Raw genomic sequence first — 21903 nt, 5'->3', positions numbered from 1 at the left:
ATGTTTCTATCTTTCCCCCTCTCCCTTCCTCTCTGAAATAAATAAAAATATATATTTAAATAAATAAATAAATAAACAAACAAATAAAAATGTTGAACATGATAGCACCAAGCACAAATTCTATATTACATTTAGAATCTTTTGAGGTGACACTAGGCCACTTATTTGCACTGTTTGGGTGCAGTCCTTCTGTCTATCTAATTTAGTTAAACCCTATCTAGTCAAGTGTGTTAGAGTAGTGCTTGTGGGCAGAAGGTAAAGAAGCACCTAGGTTGCCCTAGCCAGTTTGGCTCAGTGGATAGAGCATCGGCATGCAGACCAAAAAATCCTGGGATCGATTCCACGCTAGGGCATGTACCTCGGTTGCAGGCTCCTCCCCAGCCTGGGCCCTGGTTTCTCTCACATTGCTGTTTATCTTTGCCTTTCCCTCTCTTTTCCACTCTCTCTCTCTAGAAGAGGAAGAAGAAGAAGAAGAAGAAGAAGAAGAAGAAGAAGAAGAAGAAGAAGCAGCAGCAGCAGCTAGGTTTACTTTCCCCATTCCCTTGTCCTGCTCTCCCTTGTCCAAACCCCCCATTGTATGCCTATCAATCCCAAGTCTTCACCCGAAGATGCACCTTGAGAAGGGACAGGGCATGTGACAACAAATAGAATCTGACTGAAGAAAAGGGGAGGAAAGACAAATGTCTGTGACCAACTCTCAGGCAGGTGACTGGAGCAGCTGTTTGGAGGTGACTAGTTCAAAGGATATAAATTGTCAATAAAATAGGAAGATCATACAACATTTTCTCCTGTCTATTTTATGCAGGTGTGAGGATTAACTACTGAACTATCCTACAAATGTTTTTTAAAAAGAAGTCCTGTTGCTTTAAAAATTCTGACTGACGTCTAGTGGGATCTGTGATCTGTTTTTACATTAGGATACCACACCTGGGTCTAGTACATATGGCAGTGCCTAATTAGATCAGTCACCAGGGGCTCTGCCGCCACCCCAGTCTGCAGCCATTACTGGCTAAATTCCCTAGGATAATCCTCTGGAAGAAGACTGCTGCTGGAACATAAGATAGGAAGTGGCTGAAGGTACATTCAGGTTTACTGGTAAGTAACACACCTAAAATACCTAATCTGATTTATCACTTAATAGTATTAATGACACAGGTATAAACTAGGAGTTAATCCCTGAGGCCGATTCATTAAGGGAGAAAAATCAACATCCACATTAAATGGGGAAGGTCACAAGTCTTTGTGTGGGCTTACATTTGGACATTTTTATCTGTAGAAAAAAATGCTTTCTTAGAAAATGACTCAGCAGGAGGAAGTCTTGTCTCTCATTCTGTCAGGCTCTGTACTTTGGGGTCCCTTTGTGAGCACTTTCCATCCTTCATTGTCATATTTAACTGTGTGACCCAAGTCTCCTCTGCCTTGGAGGACATGAAACTCTAAAGGCACTCTTCCCCTTTAGTCCCTTTGTTTTGTCTTTGTGGGTCCGCATTTCTCCTCTTTCCTGTAAGTCTCCACTCCCTCTGCTGACCAGCCCCACAGTCCTTTAGTTATGTTGTCCCTTTACCTTGAGGACGTAAGCTTGATGACCTGTCTGCTCAAGTGAGCCCCACTAGAGTCTCAGTGGCTTCAGTAATGTTGAGAAGGGTTCTTTCAGAGGGGACTGAAGATAGAAGTGTCAGAGGTCCCAAGCAAATGAAGGGCGGAAACAGCTGGGGAGGGGGGTGTAGAATAGGGACAGCAGCAGGGAGCCAGATACCATGCTACTGAGAAGAAGAAAAAAAAAAGGCATTGGTTTAAGTCAGGAAACAAAAAAAGGGAACTGAGTGGCTGTGAAAGGGTGGGGTTTGCTCAGACTGTCCTTCCTCTCTGGACTGTAAGAATATGTCTCCAGGACCAGTGTCTTCTGAGATCGAGTCCCACCTTCAAAGTCCTGGCATCTCAATGCATCTGGGAAGCTACCGGCATTAAGTCAGGACTGAGGTGGGTCTGGGGCATGGCAGGGGCTGGGTAGCAGCAGAAAATGCCTTTTTAGGGACCCCTGAAGGCCATAGAGAAAGCATGGCTGGTGCCGATATAGTAGGTTGGCGGAGGAGGCTGACTGAGAGGGTGAGAATGTCATCAGCATAGGTCCTGGTAATCCCTTCCGATGATCAGAATGGGCTGTAAAGGGTCTTTTCTGAGGAGGGTTGTGGGGGAACAGTAAGTGAAAAAAGTGACATGAGGTGATCATCTGAACAGGTATCAAATGTTGTAAAGAGGCACCTATGCAAAACTTGGCTGAAAAGTAATATTGTCAGTGGCAGTAGGATAAAAATAAGTCCTTTGTTCAAATATTGCTTGAAGATCCAAAACATGTACTTGTGTCACTGAGACCCATATAAGAAAAACACTTAAGATATAGATTGACAAAACAGAAAAGCTCACATGCCACAATAGGCCATTGACTTTTGTAAGCTGGGGAAAAGCACCAGCTAAACCAAGGGTTGGTAGGCTACCTGCCTCAGGCTGTGTTGGGCCAATGTTACCAGGATCAGAGCTGACTTGTTGGAAGGGTTGTGTGCACCAACCTCGTGGTAATAGTGGGTAAGAGATTGGGCCCAAAGAAAGCAGCCTCAGCCTCAGCCCAGGCTGTGTGGCCAACCCCTGAGGTTTTTCCCATTACCATTGCCTGCCATGTGCACGGCTTTCTTTTGTCTTGTCTTCATCATTTCTTCTCTCCTTTCTGCTCCCCTCCTTCTCTTTATCCCCCTTTCCCCCTCCTCTTCTTTTCTCTTAACGGTAGCCCTTCTTCTTTATTCCCTCCTTTATTTTGTTCATTACCACATCCCCTGGAACAGAGTCAGTGCTTAATAAGTAATTGTTGAATTGCTTTTCTTGCCCCTTCCCTCCCCCCTGCTCTTTTCCTTATTCCTTTCCCCCTTACTTTCTTTTTTTTTCTTTTTCCCCTTACTTTCCTAATACTTTCCCCATAGGATTATTGAGATCAATAAGCATGTTAAAACAAGTAAAACAGTTAAAACAAGGTCTGACAATAGCAAGTGCTAATATCTCAGTGTTTGCTATTATTTTTATTCTGCCTGAAACTTGCCAGTGTCCCCAGAGGACATGCCTAGAGCAAATAGTGTGGTATTTGGAACAAAGGGGATTTCTGATTCTGACTAAGATATCTCTGGATGTGCTGCTGGATCTCCAAAAGGAATCCTGGTCCAGTTTCCAGGTCACCCAGCTCTCCAAGCTCCAAATCACATGCTGTGCATTCCCAGAGGCAGGGCAGCAACAAAGCTCAAAGGCAGGGGTCTACCAGCTCAAGGGCTGTCCTCTGTGCTGTTAGTTGTGTGCTGGTTCTGCTCCTTCCCGCATTTTGCATGCTAAGCCTCTGAACCAAGGGTGCTAGAGCCATTTTTGGAGTCTCAGTTATTTGATAAAACAATGTCACCATCCACATAAGCCACAAAATGCAAATACTCATGGAACCTAAAGCATTCTACCGAAACAGTATCCCTTAGGGCTAACCCTATCTACTCTAATTTGACCCCTTTTATTATTCAGGCTATTTAAACTAGTTGCTTGTGTTAAAGCCCAAATTCCTGTTGCTTGTGTCTAGTGATGTGTTTGTTTAGAATCCTTTGTAAACTCCTTTTGGTGAGAACTAGTACAACTTTCCATTCATTTCTAGGGTCTTGGAGCAATTTTAAATGAACATTACTATGATTTCTATGATTTACTATTTCCATTAGAGCAAATTTCCTACAGAGTTTCCTTTCAGTGGACTAGATCTATATACCAGGAAGTGACTTAGGTATAAGGAGAAGATACGGCTTTTGAAAACCAGTTTGGGTGTTTTCCACAGAGTCCATAGATATCTGCTGCTTTTCACCCAAAGATTCCAAGATCTGACTTCTAACTCCTGGGAATAAGGGAGAGCTAGAATTTTCAGTGAGGCAGTGCTCAACAAGAAGCTAGAGACCAACCTTGAACTAATTCATTCCAAAGCTGCTTGGTTATTCAAATGAAGCCATCAGAGGAGGGAGAGAGAGAACGCCTCTAAGGACCCTGAAACAAATGGGCCACGTGTGACTTTCAGTTTCTATGGAGGTTCATGTGCACTAACTTAGGGCTTTCAGAGAGCATTGGAAACACAAACCTTAATTTTAGACTTTCTTTCTTACTCTCTGAGAGCCATCACTAGATGTCCATAGGGTTAATGTTGGTCATCTGGACCTCAAGGAGTTGCTCATCTTACTGACTTGCCTCCCTGAAAAGGAAATGAACTATAGTCTATTAGCTTATCCCTAGAAGAAGAAAATTCTAGGGAATCAAGATAAGTTAAATTTTAGACAAGTTGTAGATTGGAATATAATGGAGTTCAAGATCCTTGTCTCAACGAGAAAGCAGATTAGCTTGCAATAAAAACAGAATAAAAATGATTAGAAATGGAGTAGAAAAGAGGTAAAAGTAGGGGGTAAGCAGGCTCTCAAAAACTGCTAATGGGAATGGAAATGTTCTGGGAATAATTTTGTCAATATATTTCAAAATGCAAAATGCACATACTTTTGACTTGATAAATTATTCTTATTTAGAGATCCTAGTATCATGGGGAAATAATCAGGAGTAATGTTATACAAGAACTTTAAATACTTTTGTATTGGATGGATGGATGAATAGGTAATGTGCAATATGATCTCAACTATAATAAAAATGCACAGAAAAAAAGAAAAGTAATATGCCCACATAACAATGCCTCTGGATAATGAGCTTATTGTTGATGTTTTCTTCTTAATATTCCTGTAATTGAAACATTTTCTATAATGAACATATATTACTTTGATATCAAATAAAAATGAAAATGTCTACACCAGAGAAAACAAAAACTGACAAAAAAGCCAAAGGAGCACACAAGTCCCGAGTGAAAGATGGACACTCCAGCAGTCACCCTCACTGTGATGCTGAGTGTAAGTTTGCGAATTAGCTCTCCTTTCCTCATCACTTGGCCAGAATCTACTGTCTCTGGGGCAGGGCAGAAGACATGATGGATCCAGAGACCCAGAAGTTTCCAAAACCATAGAAGAAAATGCAAAATGTTAATGTGAAATGCTGAAGAAGAACCAGACCCCTGAAACCTCTTGGAAATTACTATAGCAGATGAGAATTTTCCTGGTTAGCATGCAGCCTAAAAGCTGATTCTGCTTGGAAGTCCTCACCATAAATTTGGTTACCTGTAGTCTGACCCTGAAGCTTTTCATAAAATAATTATGTTTCACTAGAGTCTGAATAGAGCTTTTTGAGAACTTAACAAAAGTAATGAAGTTTCTGTGTTGTTATGGTTATGATATTTTAAAGAAGACTTCTCTTCTGATTCTCAGGCCAGGACATTCTTAATCAAAATCTCGACTAGAGCGTGAGAGATGCTTTTTGGGACTGAGAAGAGATTTTTCATAGGCAAAATTTAGCCCATTGGTTATACTCTAATTAGAGAAGTTGACAGATAATTCTTTTAGATTTCATAGTAAAGCATCAGTAAGATAGGAATGAAGAGGGAAAAAGGAATTACACAAATAAGCCGGACTTGGGTTTACCACCTTGTCTGAATAAGTGAGAATTCATTTTGAGTGTGGGAAACTATCTCACATGTATAAGAATGTTTGTGGCAGCTTTGCTTACTAGTGTAATTGAAAACTAATAACTGCCATATCCACTAATAGGAGAATGGAAAAATGAAGTATGACATAGTCATCATATCATATAGAATATTTTCCACATATAAAAGTGAATTAAAATGGATGAAAAAGGTGAAAGGATTAAGAGAAAAATATATATGACACATAGACACAGACAACAGTATGGTGATAACCAAAGGGAAAGAGGGGCAGGGAAAGGTAGAAGAAGGCAAAGTGGGGATAAATGGGGATGGAAACAGACTTGACTTTGGGTGGTGAGCACATGATGCAGTGTACAGATTATACATTACTGAGTTGTAGACTTGAAACATATATGGTTTTATTAACCAATGTCACCCCAATAAATTCAATAAAAATAAAAGTAAAAATGTATGAACTAGAACTACCAAGACAAATCTTAAAACATTACATTGAGAAAGTTGTTAAAGAATATGTACCACTTACATAAAAATGTAGAACATGCAAACCAATACTAAATATCTTTTATGAATACTTACATTATAGTAATAATATAAAAACATGCTCACGAATGACAAACACCAAAGTCAAAATACTGCTAACCTCTAAGGAAGAAGGGATAGATTGTGGAGGACACAAGGTTTTTACTCTATGGATGGTAACACATTTCTTTTTTTTTTAATTTTTTTAAATTGATTTCAGAGAGGAAAGGAGAGGAAGAGAGAGATAGAAACATCAATGATGAGAGAGAATCATTGGCCGCCTCCTGCATGCCCCTTACTGGGGATCGAGCCTGCAACCTGGGCATGTGCCCTTGATCAGAATTGAACCTGGGACCCTTCAGTCCTCAGGCCGACGCTCTATACACTGAGTCAAACTAGCTAGGGCACATTTCTTTCTTTTTCTTTTCTTTTTTTTTTTTAAAATGAATTCATTGGGGTGACATTGGTTAATAAAACCATACAGATTTCAAGTGTAAAACTCCATAAAACATTATCTGCACACTGCCTACATGTGCCCATTGCCCCAAGCAAAATCTCTTTCTGTGCCCATACCAAACCCCTGCACCGCTTTGTCCACCTCTGGAAGCAATTATGGCACAAAGTTAGGACTCTGTAGAGCTAAGTGGTGAGTACATGAGCATAATGTTATTCTTTGTACTTTTGTCTATTTGCAATAGTTCATATTATAAAAGAAAGTTCATTCAATCAAAGTTTTACATCCATAATAAGCAATAACAACCCAGGGGACAAAAAAGTGAGCATTCCACCTAACCCCTGAGCTTTTATCCCATCAACAATGAAAAGGAAACAGTGAGTGATTCTAGGAATCTGCCAGTTAGGATCTCCTTGTGGAAGATTTAAAGGAAAATGTAAGAAAACCTGGCAGGACTTCATGTGGGAAAGAATCTTTATGTGGGAAAAGGTACCGTGGACAGTTAACAAGGAAAATAATCTTTTCCAGCCTGGAAGAATATTGTAGAGGAAAGTGCTCCACAATCCTCTTATCCCCTGTATTTACCACCATTTCCTCTTATGCAGAATGTTCCTGGAAGATGAATAGGAGTCTGTCCCAACTACTATTTGATAATAGCCATCGGAAATGACAGGATGCTGAGGTAGATGGCATCACACCTCCCTGAAAGAAAAAAAAAAAAAAAAAACCCTTGCGAGGCAATGAAGTACTAAAGAAGCAGTAAGGGTTGTGGAGTCCAGATGGATGAGGTTGGGTAATCTCATAATCTCCCTGAGCCTCATTTCCTTCATCTGTATTCTTTTTCTTTTTTTGTGTGAGAAATAAATAAAATAATGCATGTAAAATGCCTGACAGGTAGACTGCATTGAAACAAGAGTTCTCTTCCATTTCCCTGGGGAGAAAAAAGAATAGCCAGAATCTTGCTGAGAAACTAAGTAATGCTTTAAAGGAGAAATAAAGAGAACACACTGCTTCTTGGATACTCGGGCTAAGTAGTTGTTTGAACTATGAATGACGGGAGATATATATATTGAGAAAGTTGAATACATCTGGTTTTTTACAGAGAGGAAGGGAGAGGGATAGAGAGTTAGAAACATTGATGAGAGAGAAACATCGATCAGCTTCCTCCTGCACACCCCCTACTGGGGATGTGCCTGCAACCAAGGTACATGCCCTTGACGGGAATCGAACCCGGGACCCTTCAGCCTGCAGGCTGATGCCCTATCCACTGAGCCAAACCGGTTAGGGCATGACTGGTTATTTCTAATTAGCATCTTCTGGATTCTTCACATAGGCAGGCTATGAAGTTTTCTGAATTTTGTTCTGGTGTTGTCCCTAGTAGTGTTTTATATTAACTTGAGTAAAGATAGGAGCCAAGGGTGGTTTAGATTACTGATTCTGCAAGTGCTATATATATTAATTTATTGGCATAGTCCAGTCTGTAAGATGGCTGAACTATTTCTTATTAAACTCAAAATCTTTGCTTTTTAGTTTAATAAAGAGAACATTATAATGTTGTAATTCTGTACTTTAAACAGAGAGTTCTGTATCTTTCTATTACTTTTCCTTCTCCTCTTTCTTTATATGAACAGCTGTGTGTGTGTGTGTGTGTGTGTGTGTGTGTGTGTGTGTGTGTGTGTGTGACATTCATGTCACTTCCATTTCCACCCTCTGAGTGAAGTATATGGTCAGTTCTCATGGTGCATGTTTGTCGTCAAATCAACTCTGTAGGCTTCTGAAATTGTTAGGAAAAAAATTAGTACCTGCTATAATACATACCCAAAGAAACTGCAAGTGCTCTTTAACACACAATGTTCATTACATAGTAACCTTCAGGAAGACACAAAGATGGACACATCTCCTTTCACATTATTGCTGGATGGATCAGTGGTGACTAAGGAAAAACTGCCACATTTTCAGGCTGCATTGCCAGACTGGATCACAAGGAAATTGGAGAAGAGCAGTCAAAGAAGGGATGTCCAGGCCATGGAAATCCCAGTAATCCTCCAGCTTAATGATCTAGACTAGGGTAGAGGCCATTTCACCGCTTGCTCACAGGGGTTTTGGCTAGTGAGAAGCTTACTTCCTCATACTTAGACCAACACTAAACCCTACCCCAACACAGACACTTGAAAGAGAGGAAGGCTCCCTCTTGTACAAACTGGATTTTTTCTAAAAATGAAAAAGAGCAGAGGCAGCTTCCAGAAGGACCTGTCTTATAGGAAATAGGAACAGAGACCAAGACTGAAGCAGATGTTGAGTCTGAGTAGGGAGTATATCTACCACGAGTTAGCAACAAAACCAAAGACAAAATGCTGGATGTGTTTTACCCAGCTAAAGAAAGAAAAAAAAAAGCATAGCAGGACATGGTTTGTTGGGAAGCTTCAGATCCAATTTTCTGGTTTTGCTACTCAGTTCCTTTAGGATTTTATTTTGTCTAATGTAATTTGAGTCTTTGATTGTGAAGAGATACTTAATTAGAATTCACCATGGGAACAAATGTGATATTATTACTTGGATCTCCATGAGTTGGCAGTTCCTGAGAAAAGAGTATTATTAGTTGGTTACCACTATTTCTGTTTAAATGAATAACTTTAATGTGAAAAAAAAATCTCTTTGGGATTTTAGCTGAATAAGAAAGGACTCTCATTGGTTGTAAACTCTTAAGAGTTTGTCATTCCCATTTAAACCAAGGAGTTAAGGAAGAGAGCTGTGTGGCAGGGTGTGGGGAAAGGTTTGCTCCTTTGCCCAATTTTTTCTTGAAAGATTATTTACAAACCATGAACTAATCCACACCCAGAAGACAATGGCATCCACATAGCAGATCATTCTGAACATCTCTGCTGTTCCTTTAACCTATTTTTTCCCCTCCAGTATAATAATAGACACTTCTACATCACAGAAAAGAGTAATATAACAGTGTGGATAGACTCAGGCTTCAATAAAAACCACTCCCTTGCTTTCCTGGTGTGAGCAATAATCTGTGCTTCACAAGCAGTGAAAAACCTGCTGACTTTATTTTGCTTCCTAGTGCCACCAAAAGCATAAGGAGTTTAGTTTAAAAGCTAAATACCCACCCCAGGAAAAAACCCACCAGAAACAAAACTTGAGAGAGATTGATGATTTTTTTCAGGATTTATTTAGGGTTCTGTTTTTGTGACAGTATTTATATTTTCACCTTATAGTTCTAATAAAGGTTTGGAATTGGTAATATAAGATCGTGCATAAACTTTAAGTGAATAACTGATATGAAGTGTTGTTTGTGTTAATAAAAAATGGTGACTCTGTGTAACTTCCTTTGCCTTTCTATATTTCAGTTACCTAAATTAAACCTTTCTGGGGTACTATAAGTTTGGAGAGTGCCTAAATGAGTTGCTTTTTATAAATGATCAGAGATGGCATCCATAACAGTAAGATGACAGTATCATTTTTGCATGATGCTGTTTAAGAACTAATCTAAGTAAAAAGGTGGGGAAAAGCCAAAAATAAAAAACAACTCCTTCCCCCCAAATTATTATTTTTTAAATTTTATTTTTTATTTTTTAAAACATATTTTATTGATTTTTCACAGAGAGAAAGGGAGAGGGATAGAGAGCTAGAAACATCGATGAGAGAGATACATCGACCAGCTGCCTCCTGCACACCCCCCACCGGGGATGTGCCCGCAACCAATGCACATGCCCTTGACCGGAATCGAACCCGGGACCTTCCAGTCTGCAGGCCGACGCTCTATCCACTGAGCCAAACCAGCCTCGGCTATTTTTTAAATTTTAGAACAAAGCTTCAATCATTTGTAGCTCTATCAGTGGGTGATGGGCAAAATCAGTTGGGCGGCAGTTAGTATTCATCCATAATTGCAGGTGCACACTCCATATCCTTATTAGACCCCTTGTACAGACCCCAGTGGGACAATGTTTGAAAAATTACACTCACCATCTAGGAAACTGGGAACTGAAAGTCCAATATCTGCCTCAGTGGAGTTCTGGCACCTGCATTATCTCTGTTGGGGATATCAGAGTCAACAGCTGTGCAGAGACTTTTGCTATTCACAGATTCTGCACTTGTCATCATAAAAGGACGGTTAGTATAAATTTGCCTCTAGACATTACCAAGCACACAGGTACATGTCATTTGACATCCAGAGCATTTCATTGCCTTATACAAGACCTTCGTTTATGTGAGGTTACAATGTAGAACCAATCCACTCTATTCAGTGTACATCCATTATACCTGAAAACTGACAGAGATGGGGACTATGGAAGAAGGATGTTAAGGTAAGAAGGTCCTTTGTTAGCTTTACACATTTCTGTTTCATTTGAAACTAGGTGGCTAGGCTGAGGGGGTACCAGGGGTGATTAGAATTAATGTGATGGGTTGTCAAGAGCTTTCATTATCAACAGCACACAAGTGAGCTCCAGAAAGACGAAGCTATGGCTGCAGTAATACTGGAGAGCATCTTTCTGAAGCGATCCCAGCAGAAAAAGAAAACATCACCTTTAAACTTCAAGAAGCGCCTGTTTCTTTTGACTGTGCACAAACTTTCCTACTATGAGTATGATTTTGAACGTGGGGTAAGTTTCTCTGCTGTGATACCTGAGTATCAATGACTTGGCCTTAGATCTTCATTGGGGAGGAGTTAGAGGCTTTTTGGTTGGAGGAGAAAGGTGGAAGGGACTTAAGTACATTTTAAACTCAGCAAAATGTTTCCTAGACTAGAATTAGCTACAGTCACGTAGGAGCCAAAATTCAAGGGTGCTAAGAAACCGTGAGAAATCATACCATGGGATTTTGCCATTGGTGAGCATTCATTAAATGATTGTTGAGAATGAAATCCAAGACTTGAAAATTGCTTCCTTATTTTTTGTTATAAAGATACACAGTCATCCACTCTTTTATAGTGCTTACTCTCCATCTGGTAGTCAAAAAAGGGTGAGATGTGGAAGTTGTTGTTGTTTTGTTTTGTTTTTTCAAAATGACAGGTCCTGATAATAGATCATTGGTGTCACCTCACTATGTTGAATGAGTAGATAACAAAATCTAATCATCCAGTTGCTTAATCACTCTTTTCTTCCTTTTTATTGAATTTATTGGGGTGACACTGGTTAATACAATTATACAAGTTTCATGTGTGCAATTCCACAACACATCATCTATATTCTTTCTCCATTTTCTTCCTCACTCTCTTTCTCAGAGAAGAGGCAGTAAGAAGGGTTCAATAGATGTTGAGAAGATCACCTGTGTTGAAACAGTGGTTCCTGAAAAAAATCCTCCCCCTGAAAGACAGATTCCGGTAAGAAGAGACCATTGAGAGAACAGCGGTGGGGGTAGGTGATGGGGGAGCAGATAAGAATCTTGGAACACTTCAATTCTTTGTAAATAAACTGGTTGGTGATGCTGTACAATGTGGAACACACAAAAAAGCTTTATAAAATTCTTCACTCTGTCATGTACTGATTCTACCAAGTCTCAGCATTTTCCCTCAGATTCAGAACAACTCATTTACTTAGGAAAATTTGTAACACAGATGTCAAGATGGCATCATATCAACTTTCAAACTAATCAGAGATGGTTGGTTTTACTCCCTCAGTTACTAGGGTCAGATTTACAAGGTTGAGTTGGTTTTAAAGCCAGTATCCCAGGGCTCTGAACAATATGATTTTTTTAAAATAGCTCACTTATTCTCCTCTCATTTCCCATAGCCTCTCCTGGGCATACCGCTTACTGAGTTAATTTTTAAATATAACTTTTTCAGATTACAAGAGAAATGAATATTTATTATAGAAACTTGCAAAAATATTAAAAAAACACAAGAAAAGATAAAATCACATATAATCACATCATCTAGCTAAAACACTATTAACATGTTGGTGTATGTTTTTTTTCCACTAGCAACACATATACCCACACTAATATGTGTTATATATTTAAAACATAGAATCATAGTACACATCTTGCTTTGCAACCTACATTTTCAATATATGAAAACTTTACCCCATGACAATAGGTACTCATTAATAATATGAGTTTCATGGCTGCATAGTATTCCTTATCATGGATATACTATTCTGTAATTTGTTTAACCAGTTCCCTATTACTGCACATTTAAGTTGTCTCCAACTACTTGACATTATACACCATGTTGGAGGAACATCCTTGCATACATATTTATGTACTTTTGTTAGTCTTTTTCTTCAATAACTTCCTAGAAGTAAAATTTTTTCTTCTCTTTATGAAATCTGTGCACTTTGGTTATTTTTATCTTTTTATTCTATTTTGTTTACTAGACATGGAATTTGAATTTAACACACTCCTACAAATTATGCATGAGAATATCTACTTTTCTACATTTTTTTCAATGCCAGATATTATAGCCCTGGACGGGTTTGGCTCAGTGGATAGAACATCAGCCCTTGGATGAAACTTCCCAGGTTCGATTCTGGTCAAGGACCAGTTGCAGGCTCAATCCCCAACCCTGATCTGGACGCCTGCAGGAGGCAACCAATCGATGTCTCTCTCTCACATTGATGTTTCTCTCTCTCTGTCTCTTCCCCTCCCTTCCACTCTCTCTAAAAATCAATGGAAAAATATCCTCAGGTGAGGATTAACAAAACAAAAAATACCAGATATTGTAAATGTTTGTTAAGTTGGCAGCCAAGAAAAATGGTATTTAATTGCTGCCTTATTTTGCAATTATTATTATTTTTGTTGTTGTTAAAGTCTATGGATTTTAAAGTCTATGTCATCAAATTAATTCACCTTCTTCTTAATGATTTTAAATTTTACCATTAGAAAGCTCTTATCTCCCACAAGATTATACCATCAGTTGTTTTTTTCTCAGTCATTTGGTTTCATTTTTTTAAAAAAATATATATTTTTATTGATTTCAGAGAGGAATGAAGAAAAAGAGAGAGATAGAAACATCAATGATGAGAGAGAACCATTGATCGGCTGCCTCCTGCATGCCCCCTACTGGAGATCAAGCCCGCAACCTGGGCATGTGCCCTTGACTGGAATTGAACCCGGGACCCTTCAGTCCGCAGGCTGACACTCTATCCACTGAGCCAAACCAGCTAGGGCTCAGTTTCATTTTTTACATTAAGCTCTTGAATCCATCCAGAATTTACTTTGGTATATGGTGTGAAATATCTACCTAACTCCTTCCCCTACCACCAATAATAGTGGTTAAATGTCCCAGTACCATTTATTGAGTAAACTCAATTTCTGCAATGATTTGAGATGTCTGAGGCTTTTTTAAAAAATAGATATGTGATGGTTCCGATGGATATGTGTCCTTACTGGCTTATAGGAAGCAGTCACTAAGAATCTGCATAGTCTGTGCAGGAGAGCCTTCTTGACCTACTACAAAGAACTCACAGAACCAAAGGAAATCCAGGAAAGAACAACGCATCAGCCAATAACCATGATTTTTCTTCTTTCATTGCAGAGAAGGGGTGAAGAGTCTGGTGAAATGGAACAGATCTCAATCATTGAAAGGTTCCCTTACCCTTTCCAGGTGAGGTATTTTCTCTCACCAGCTCTCAGAGGAACCTGTAATGTAATCATTAAGGATGGGATGTGGGTCAAAGAGCAGGATACTAAGTCCCAGGAAACAAAAGTTGAGGTGGACAAGGAGACCGGACTGAGAAATGAGACTGGTATGATCTAAGAGTGTTTGCTGTTCTATTTTCCCAATCTCACATAGTTTCTTTTAGTCTCTACACCTCAAAAAGTCCCCATAATGTCATTAATTTTATTGTGGTGTGTCTTGTATATGATAACTGCATTGAGAAAGATGCGCTGTTTGTCGAGTGAGCATTTCACTTCCTTCTGGTTCTGAATATCTGTCCAATGGTGGTCATGTGGGTTGAAAGTCAGAAAAGGGGAGGGGAGAAGTATTAGGAAGTTTGGTATGAGGAAGGCTTATTAGACTTATACATAAAACTAAATTCTATTCTAGTCTGGGATGACTAGAAAGCCACATAGACATATGTTTGGTAGATGTATTGTAAGCCGTAAAGGAGAACAAGAAATTCAATTCATCTTGCTTATGTCCTGAGAACTCTGTAGGCCACTTGTTGTGAATATAGAAGCCCCTGCAACAGTGAAAGCCAGAAAAGGAAGTGGAAAGTCTCAGGGGAGGGGGCTTTCTGTCATGGATTGATAAGCACAGCAAGACTAACAAGCAAAAAGAAAAATGTAAAAGGATCTTGCTCATGTCCTTGACTGTATCAAAGTTTACAAAACTTTTGAAGGAGGGGTGTTTTAGACATAGTTTTGCTACCATTGTGTTTCAACAAGATGACGTTGTTTGTCTGGGCTAGTAGAAAAAGCTAAGCAGCATGTAATTCAGAATTAATTTACATTTGACTTTAGAATCCACTATGTGAGGTTTATTAAATCTGTAAAACATCTAATATGTTTTACACACTTCTACAACACCTAGCACAGTGCCTTGTACTTGTGAGGTGTTAAAAATATTGACTGTTTGATTTGATAATAGTGTTTAATATATACTTTACTCTTTTTGGAGTGGATGTGTGTCCCTATTTGGTTTACTTTGGCTAATATTGGCAAGTGGAGGCCACTGGGCTGTGAGGGGAAAATTAGCCATGAGTTAAAATTTGGCTCCATATTATCCAAGTGAATAATTCATATGTACTAACCAAGACTTCAGTTATATAAATCATTACTTCAATTCTCTATACAAACTCATAGTTTAATAGGATTATAAAATAGCCTTTGTTGAATAAATAAAAGTCCTGTCTCCACTGTGGGCTGAGGGAAACATTATGAACTAAATTTACACACAAATTGAAACACAAGTTAGTAGAACCTAGTATTCAGTAAGCTAAGACCTTCTAAGTCCTACATACTTGGATATTAATTGCTTAGGAATTCTGCAGATAGTTCACATGACCCTGGCCCAGATGTTGACTAAAGATCCTGCGTGTTTTGTTTTCCACCATGAATAGACAAAGTTGTGACTTAAGATTAATTACATCAAGATCTTTCTCCTTTTATTCTGAATCCTAACTTCTAAAGTCTGTGTGTCCATTGTCCCAGGTTGTATATGATGAAGGCCCTCTCTATGTCTTCTCCCCAACAGAAGAATTGAGGAAGCGTTGGATTCATCAGCTCAAAAATGGTGAGAATTATTTGGAAAAGAAAGAGAATTAATTTCCAGAGAAAAGAAAGGAGGGAGGAAGTAAGAGGAATGGGGGAAGATGGAGAGGGAGAAAGAGAGAAAGACTGAAGAGAGGAAGAAGAGAGAAATAAAAGAGAGGGGTGAAGGTGAAAAGGAGAGAGGAAAAGATAGATGGAAGGAGGGAAGTGAAAGAAAAAATAAAGAGAGGTGGAAGGGAAGGAGGAAGAGAGAGAAGGAGGGAAGGAAGAAAGGAGATAGGAAGAGGAAGAGAAAAAATGAATTTTTCCAATATTAGTGATGCAGTTGAGTTTAATCTTCCATCATATGAAAAAAATATCACACACTAGACTAAAAATTTCAACCCAGTTCACCATTATGTCTGTAGTGCAATGTTGTAATTGTAGATGTCTCCATTTCTCTATTTATAAAAATGTCTCATTCTTTACACTGTTTATAAGGGTGGTGTGGTATGGCATTCAATGGTTATTGCGATATTTTGAATCCTAAGTATGCAATACCTAGTTCTAAAAAAAAAAAAAAAAATAGATGTTTATAAGAGTGCTTGAAGTCAATGTAGAGAACCTGGTTCCAAGCCCTCTTCCACCACTAATAAGCAAAGTAACCTCTGGCAAGTAGGCTAATAAGCTTCTTTGTGGCTTGGTTTCTTCTGAATTTGGAGTAATATGCATGCAATACCTACCTCCAAGTTTGTCTTAAGGATTAAATGATGCTATATATGTGAAAGCATGTGGAAAACAGTAAAAGCACTGTACAAGAAAGCACTATACATATCTTCATTGTGGATAAGTACTTTCCAAAGAATTATTTTATGTTCCTAGCTTTATGAAGATCTAAACTTGAACATAGTTTTAGCATTTCATATACTCCATATGGTGTGCTCAGATAAACTTGACAGTAAATGCTTGTAGCACAGGATGCATGAACACATATTTGTGTGTATATATAGCCACACGTCAAGTGACTGAGAGATTAACTGGTTGAGTTGACATCAGGAAAGGCTGCCTAGAGAAACAGGAAGAATGGCAGACTGATAACAGCATGGTTGGGTTATTGCATGACAGCCTTTTGTCTCAATAACATTTAGATTCTGATACTCGGTAGCTGGCCACACCACCTTTTTCCACTCCCTTGAACACAAGTCAATTGGTCAAAATAAAAATTACCAAATTTTTCAAGCTGAAAGAGGAGAGGAGTAAGGAAGAGAGGGGTCATTTGTTGAAGTCTTGCTATATACCAGACACTGAGCTAAATACCATATATTTATTTTTTCATTTAATTCTTATAGAAACCTTGGGCAAACAACAACAACAACAATAACTAATGTTTAATGAGCATTTACAATCTACCAGGCTCTGGGCCAAGTACTTCAAATGTACAATTTTATTAAATTCTCACAATAAGCTTATGAAGTGTGTATCATTTGTCTATTTACAGAGAAGGGACTGAGGCTCAAAGAGGTTAAGTAACTTGCTCAAGGGCACACAGCTAGTGAGTGGGGAAGACTGGATTCTTACCACATCCCAGAAACTAAGCTCAAAATATAGTTTCATGCTACTTGGTTCTCTAGTCCAGAAATTGCACCTGTAGTTGGCGTAAGATACAGTCATGTGCTGCATAATGACATTTTGGTCAACAACAGACTGCATTTACTGGTATGACAGTGATCCTATCCTATATAATAAAAGGGTAATATGCAAATTGACCCTAATGGTGGAATGACCGGGAATGACTGGTTGCTATGACATGCACTGACCAGCAGGGGGGCAGATGCTCAATGTAGGAGCTTCCCCCTGGTGGTCAGTGTGCTCCCACAGGGGGAGGTCTGCTCAGTTACAAGCTGGGATCACAGCTGCGAGCCTAAGCCATCAGTTGGACATCTCCCGAGGGCTCCTGGGCTGCCAGAGGGATGTTTGACTGCCAGCTTAGGCCTGATTCCTCAGGGAGTGGGCCTAACCCGGCAGGTGGACATATCCCAAGGGGTCCTGGACTGCAAGAAGGTGCAGGCCGGGCTGAGGGACCCTCCCAAGTGCACGAATTTTCGTGCACCGGGCCTCTAGTCCTATATAATAAAAGGCTAATATGCAAATTGTCCTGTTGACTGGGATTTTGATGCAGAGTTCAACCAGGCATTTGACCAGGGGGTGGGGCCAATGGCCAACTGACTGCAGCCCCTCCCCCAGGCTGGCCCCACCCCTAATCAGCCCCCCACCCTGATCGGGGGTGGGGCTGGCTGGCCAACTGCCTGCAGCCCCTCCTCCAAGCCAGCCTGGCCTGAGCCCTGATCAGGGTTGGCCGGCCAGATTCCACCTGTGCATGAATTCGTGCACCAGGCCTCTAGTAAAATTATAAAGGAGCTGAAGAATTCCGATCACGTAGTAACATCATAGTGCAATTCGTTACTCATGTATTTGTGGTGATGCTAGTGTAATAAGCCTACTGAGCTACCAGTAAAATAAAAATACAGCAATATGATTATGCACAGTACATAAGACTTGATATGATAATAAATGACAATGTTATTGCTTATGTATTTATTATACTATATCTTTATTGCTATTTTAGAGCATACTTTTTCTACTTATAAAAAAAGTTTGCTGTGAAACAGTATGCCATTTTACACCAGCAGCAACTTCATACATATTGTGTTTACCAAGGCTCTTGATTGCATCATTTTATCTTGTGCTTGATTTAATCTTGTGTAGTTTTGTACAGTACCATGCTATACAGGCTTGTAGCCTAGGATCAATAAGCTATACCATAAGGCTAGGTGTGTAGTAGGCTATATCATCTAGGTTTGTGTAAGTATACTCTATCATGTTCACACAATGATTTACAAGCCAAAACAAACAAACAAACAAACACAACCACTTCAGTTGTGTCATTAGTGTGAGTATGTGCAATTCTACCTTCTCTTCCCTTATGTTTCACCGAAGGCATTTTTTATCCAGTTGTTCCAGACCTGGGTGTATGTCCTGTTGAACCTGCTTGGGCTGACAACATGAGTCAAAAAGCAGGTGTCTTGCAACAAAGATCATAGTTGCTGGAAGATTCAGATGCAAGTTCTAACAACCCCAGGACAGACTGAGGTGCTAGTAATATCAATAGTGAGATAGTCTAGGAGCCATAAAATCCTACCTAGTTAATGTTATCTCACTTTAGAGTAAAATGCACCAATTGAAAATCACTAACACATCCTGGCCAGTATGGCTCAGTTGGTTGGGCATTGTCCCATGCACCAAAAGGTTGCTAGGTTGATTCCCGGTCAGGGAATATGCCAGGGTTGCAGGCTTGATGCCCTATAGGGGCCGTTCAGGAGGCCACCAATAGATGTTTGTCCCTCATGTATGTTTCGCTCCCTTTCTCCCTCTCCTTTTCCTTTCTCTCAAAAAATCAGTAAAAATATTTTTAAAAATCACTAACATGAGAAGGGGACTTCATCAGAATCCTGGTTTCCTCTACTGTGAAGAGGCATGCGGGATCCTTCTCAGGTGCTGGATCTAAGTGTGGTTAAGTGGTTGTAGACAAATGTGGTTACCTGTATAACTTAGATCTTTGTACTTTACTTTAGGATATGTAAGTTATACCTCAATTTAAAAAGTAGAGACTCAGGTACCTCTTATCCAGCTGCTATGTTTGTTTTTTACTTCAGTGGCACTTTCCATGTGAAGATTGTATGCCTGAGGACTTAGCCTTGGGCTTTCTTCTTCCACTTCCTTGAACATGACAGCAGACACTTCTATGTTATAGCACCACAGATATTTGGCTATATTAACTCTAGAATCTGTTCACCCAAGCTCAATAGAGGCTATCCTAATTTCAATTTCAAACATAAGACCTCAGCAAAATGAATGAAAGAGTGGCATTGGCAAAACTCCAACAACCAGTATGAGGAAGAATACTTCATTCATTCCTGAAACAGAATTTTAGACATTGTCTTGATAACTATGGATATGAGACACTAGACCATCAAGTACTAGGAGACTGTGCACCAACCACTAGTGCTTCCCAGACAGGGCTGGCCCTATGAATTGGTGAAGTAAGCAGTTTCTCCTAGCCTTCCCACTTGAACACTGTCTTAGCTTGGGCTGTCATAACAAAATACCTTAGCCTGGGTGGCTTAAACAACACACATTTACTTCTCATAGTTCTGGAAGCTGAAGAGTCCAAGATCAAGGTGTCTCTGATTTGGTTCCTGGTGAGAATTCTCTGCCTGGCTTGCAGACTGGCCACTTTCTCACTGTGTCCTCACATGGCAGAGATAAAAAGAGAATCTCTCTCTTGAGTCTTTTCTTATAAGGGCACTAATTCCATCATGAGGTCTCCACTATCATGACCTAATTCCCTTCCAAAGGCCCTCTCCTAATACCATTACATTGGGAGGCTTCATGATATGAACAGACCCTCTGCTTTTACAATTCTCTCCTAAGTATCTGAAAATACCAGCTCTGAATTAGCTAACAAAAAAGGGCCACCATTTTAAAGGAACCTCTTAAGAGGCAGACATTATTTGGTTATGTAGGGTGTGTTCTTAATGTGTGTGCTGGAGGTGGGGAGGGCAGGAAGCTTTATGTCCCTTCATTAGCATATTAGTATAGCTTAATTTATCATAGTAATTAGTTCTTAAGAATTCTTGGCATATCTACTTTTGCCCAGGCTTGCACCTAAGGTCTTCAAGAGTAGTGTCATGGGAAGAGGGTAGAGGGTGGCAGTGATGGAAGCAATCAGTTCTTGCTGAGAGGAGTATATGGAATGTTGTTCAGAATTGCCAGTGCCTGGTAATAATAAAAGTCAGACAGATGTTTGGTTGGCTTTACTATTAGTTAGAAACTAGAGGCCCGGTGCACAAATTTGTGCATGGGTGGGGCCCAGCCGGCCCACCCCGATGGGGTGTTGGGGCTGATTGTGGGTGGGGCTGGCTAGGGGGCAGGGCTGTGGTGGTTGGCCAGCTGACCTCACCTCCAATTGGGGTGTTGGAGGCTGATCGGGGGCTGCGTTGGCCAGGGGGCAGGGGCCGATTGGGACCTAGATCAGGCTGGTTTGCTGCTGCAGTGTGTGTCATAGCCATCTGTTATCTAACATGATCCCAGGAAGACTTACCTAACTGACTCCATGTGAAGGTTCTTGAGATGCCACAGTATTAAAAACCATAATACCAATTCCTCCTATCTGCAAAGTACTCTATTCTTTGCAAAGTACTTTAGCTTCGGGGAGATCTTCTGAGCCTCACAACCCTGGAACGGAAATAGAGCTCCAGCGTTTATCTCCTGCAATGAGCTCAACCCACATTGGTGGCCCTAGAAGATTAAAACCAGGTTTATTCTAGAAAGAATCTAGAGGCAGAATCACCTTAATTTTCTCCTAAGCTCACTCTGCTGATTAGAATATGAACACAGAAAGCCTGGTGCAGAAATTCTCACTAAGGCAAATATCTCTAAAAAATATTTAGAGATATATCAATTCAGGGAGCTGGGACGTTGGTATATTGAAAGCTGAAGTGAGAGTTTGGCTTGGACAAATTGTGTCCCTTATCTGGAAAAAAACATCATAATCAACAGCTGCCTTACAAGAAGATTATAATGGCCACACGGGAGAACACAGATAACATATTTTTGTTCTTGGGCTCTGGAGACATCAGATAGTCTTATCGTGTTGGTCAGGAGACAGTTATCATGACTGACCACTGAAGAGAACTGTACAGGACCTCTCAGGGGCTGGGCATGGGAGCCAACTGGCCTTGCTGTCTGCTTCTCTCCAGGGTGGCTGATGAAGGGGCAGTTGTTTGAAACTCACCACTAAGCTTAGTTGAAGAGGAAAACATGCAAATAGTTGATTCTCCTGCATGTCAGATGTGATCTTTCTCTCTCTTCTCTCCTGTTACAGTAATCCGGTATAACAGTGATCTGGTACAGAAATACCACCCTTGCTTCTGGATTGACGGGCAGTATCTCTGCTGCTCTCAGACAGCCAAAAATGCTATGGGCTGCCAAATTTTGGAAAACAGGAATGGAAGTAAGAGATCTGTTCAATATCATTTCTCCCCCCTTTGTCTCTATCATGCACTCTCTCAAGGGTCTATCAAACCCAGGTTTGTACATTTTGGCCATTGCACATAGGGGCCTGGGAGAG

General features: G+C 40.0%; 1 protein-coding gene across 1 annotated transcript in view; it reads left to right on the top strand.

Moving 5' to 3' along the window:
• The first annotated feature begins 1885 nt into the window (after positions 1 to 1885).
• The window catches only part of BTK (Bruton tyrosine kinase), a 31107-nt gene continuing 11089 nt past the window's right edge, over positions 1886 to 21903 (top strand). The window contains exons 1-6 of the mRNA XM_008156553.3: positions 1886 to 1980; positions 11012 to 11182; positions 11803 to 11901; positions 14056 to 14124; positions 15675 to 15756; positions 21658 to 21786. Coding sequence (XP_008154775.1) covers positions 11042 to 11182; positions 11803 to 11901; positions 14056 to 14124; positions 15675 to 15756; positions 21658 to 21786 — 520 coding nt within the window. The 5' untranslated portion in view covers positions 1886 to 1980; positions 11012 to 11041. The remainder of the gene's footprint in view (positions 1981 to 11011; positions 11183 to 11802; positions 11902 to 14055; positions 14125 to 15674; positions 15757 to 21657; positions 21787 to 21903) is intronic.

The sequence above is a fragment of the Eptesicus fuscus genome, chromosome 1 (genome assembly GCF_027574615.1).
Source record: "Eptesicus fuscus isolate TK198812 chromosome 1, DD_ASM_mEF_20220401, whole genome shotgun sequence".
In the NCBI taxonomy this organism is placed as follows: Eukaryota; Metazoa; Chordata; class Mammalia; order Chiroptera; family Vespertilionidae; genus Eptesicus; species Eptesicus fuscus.
This window is presented reverse-complemented; position numbering and strand designations above follow the sequence as displayed.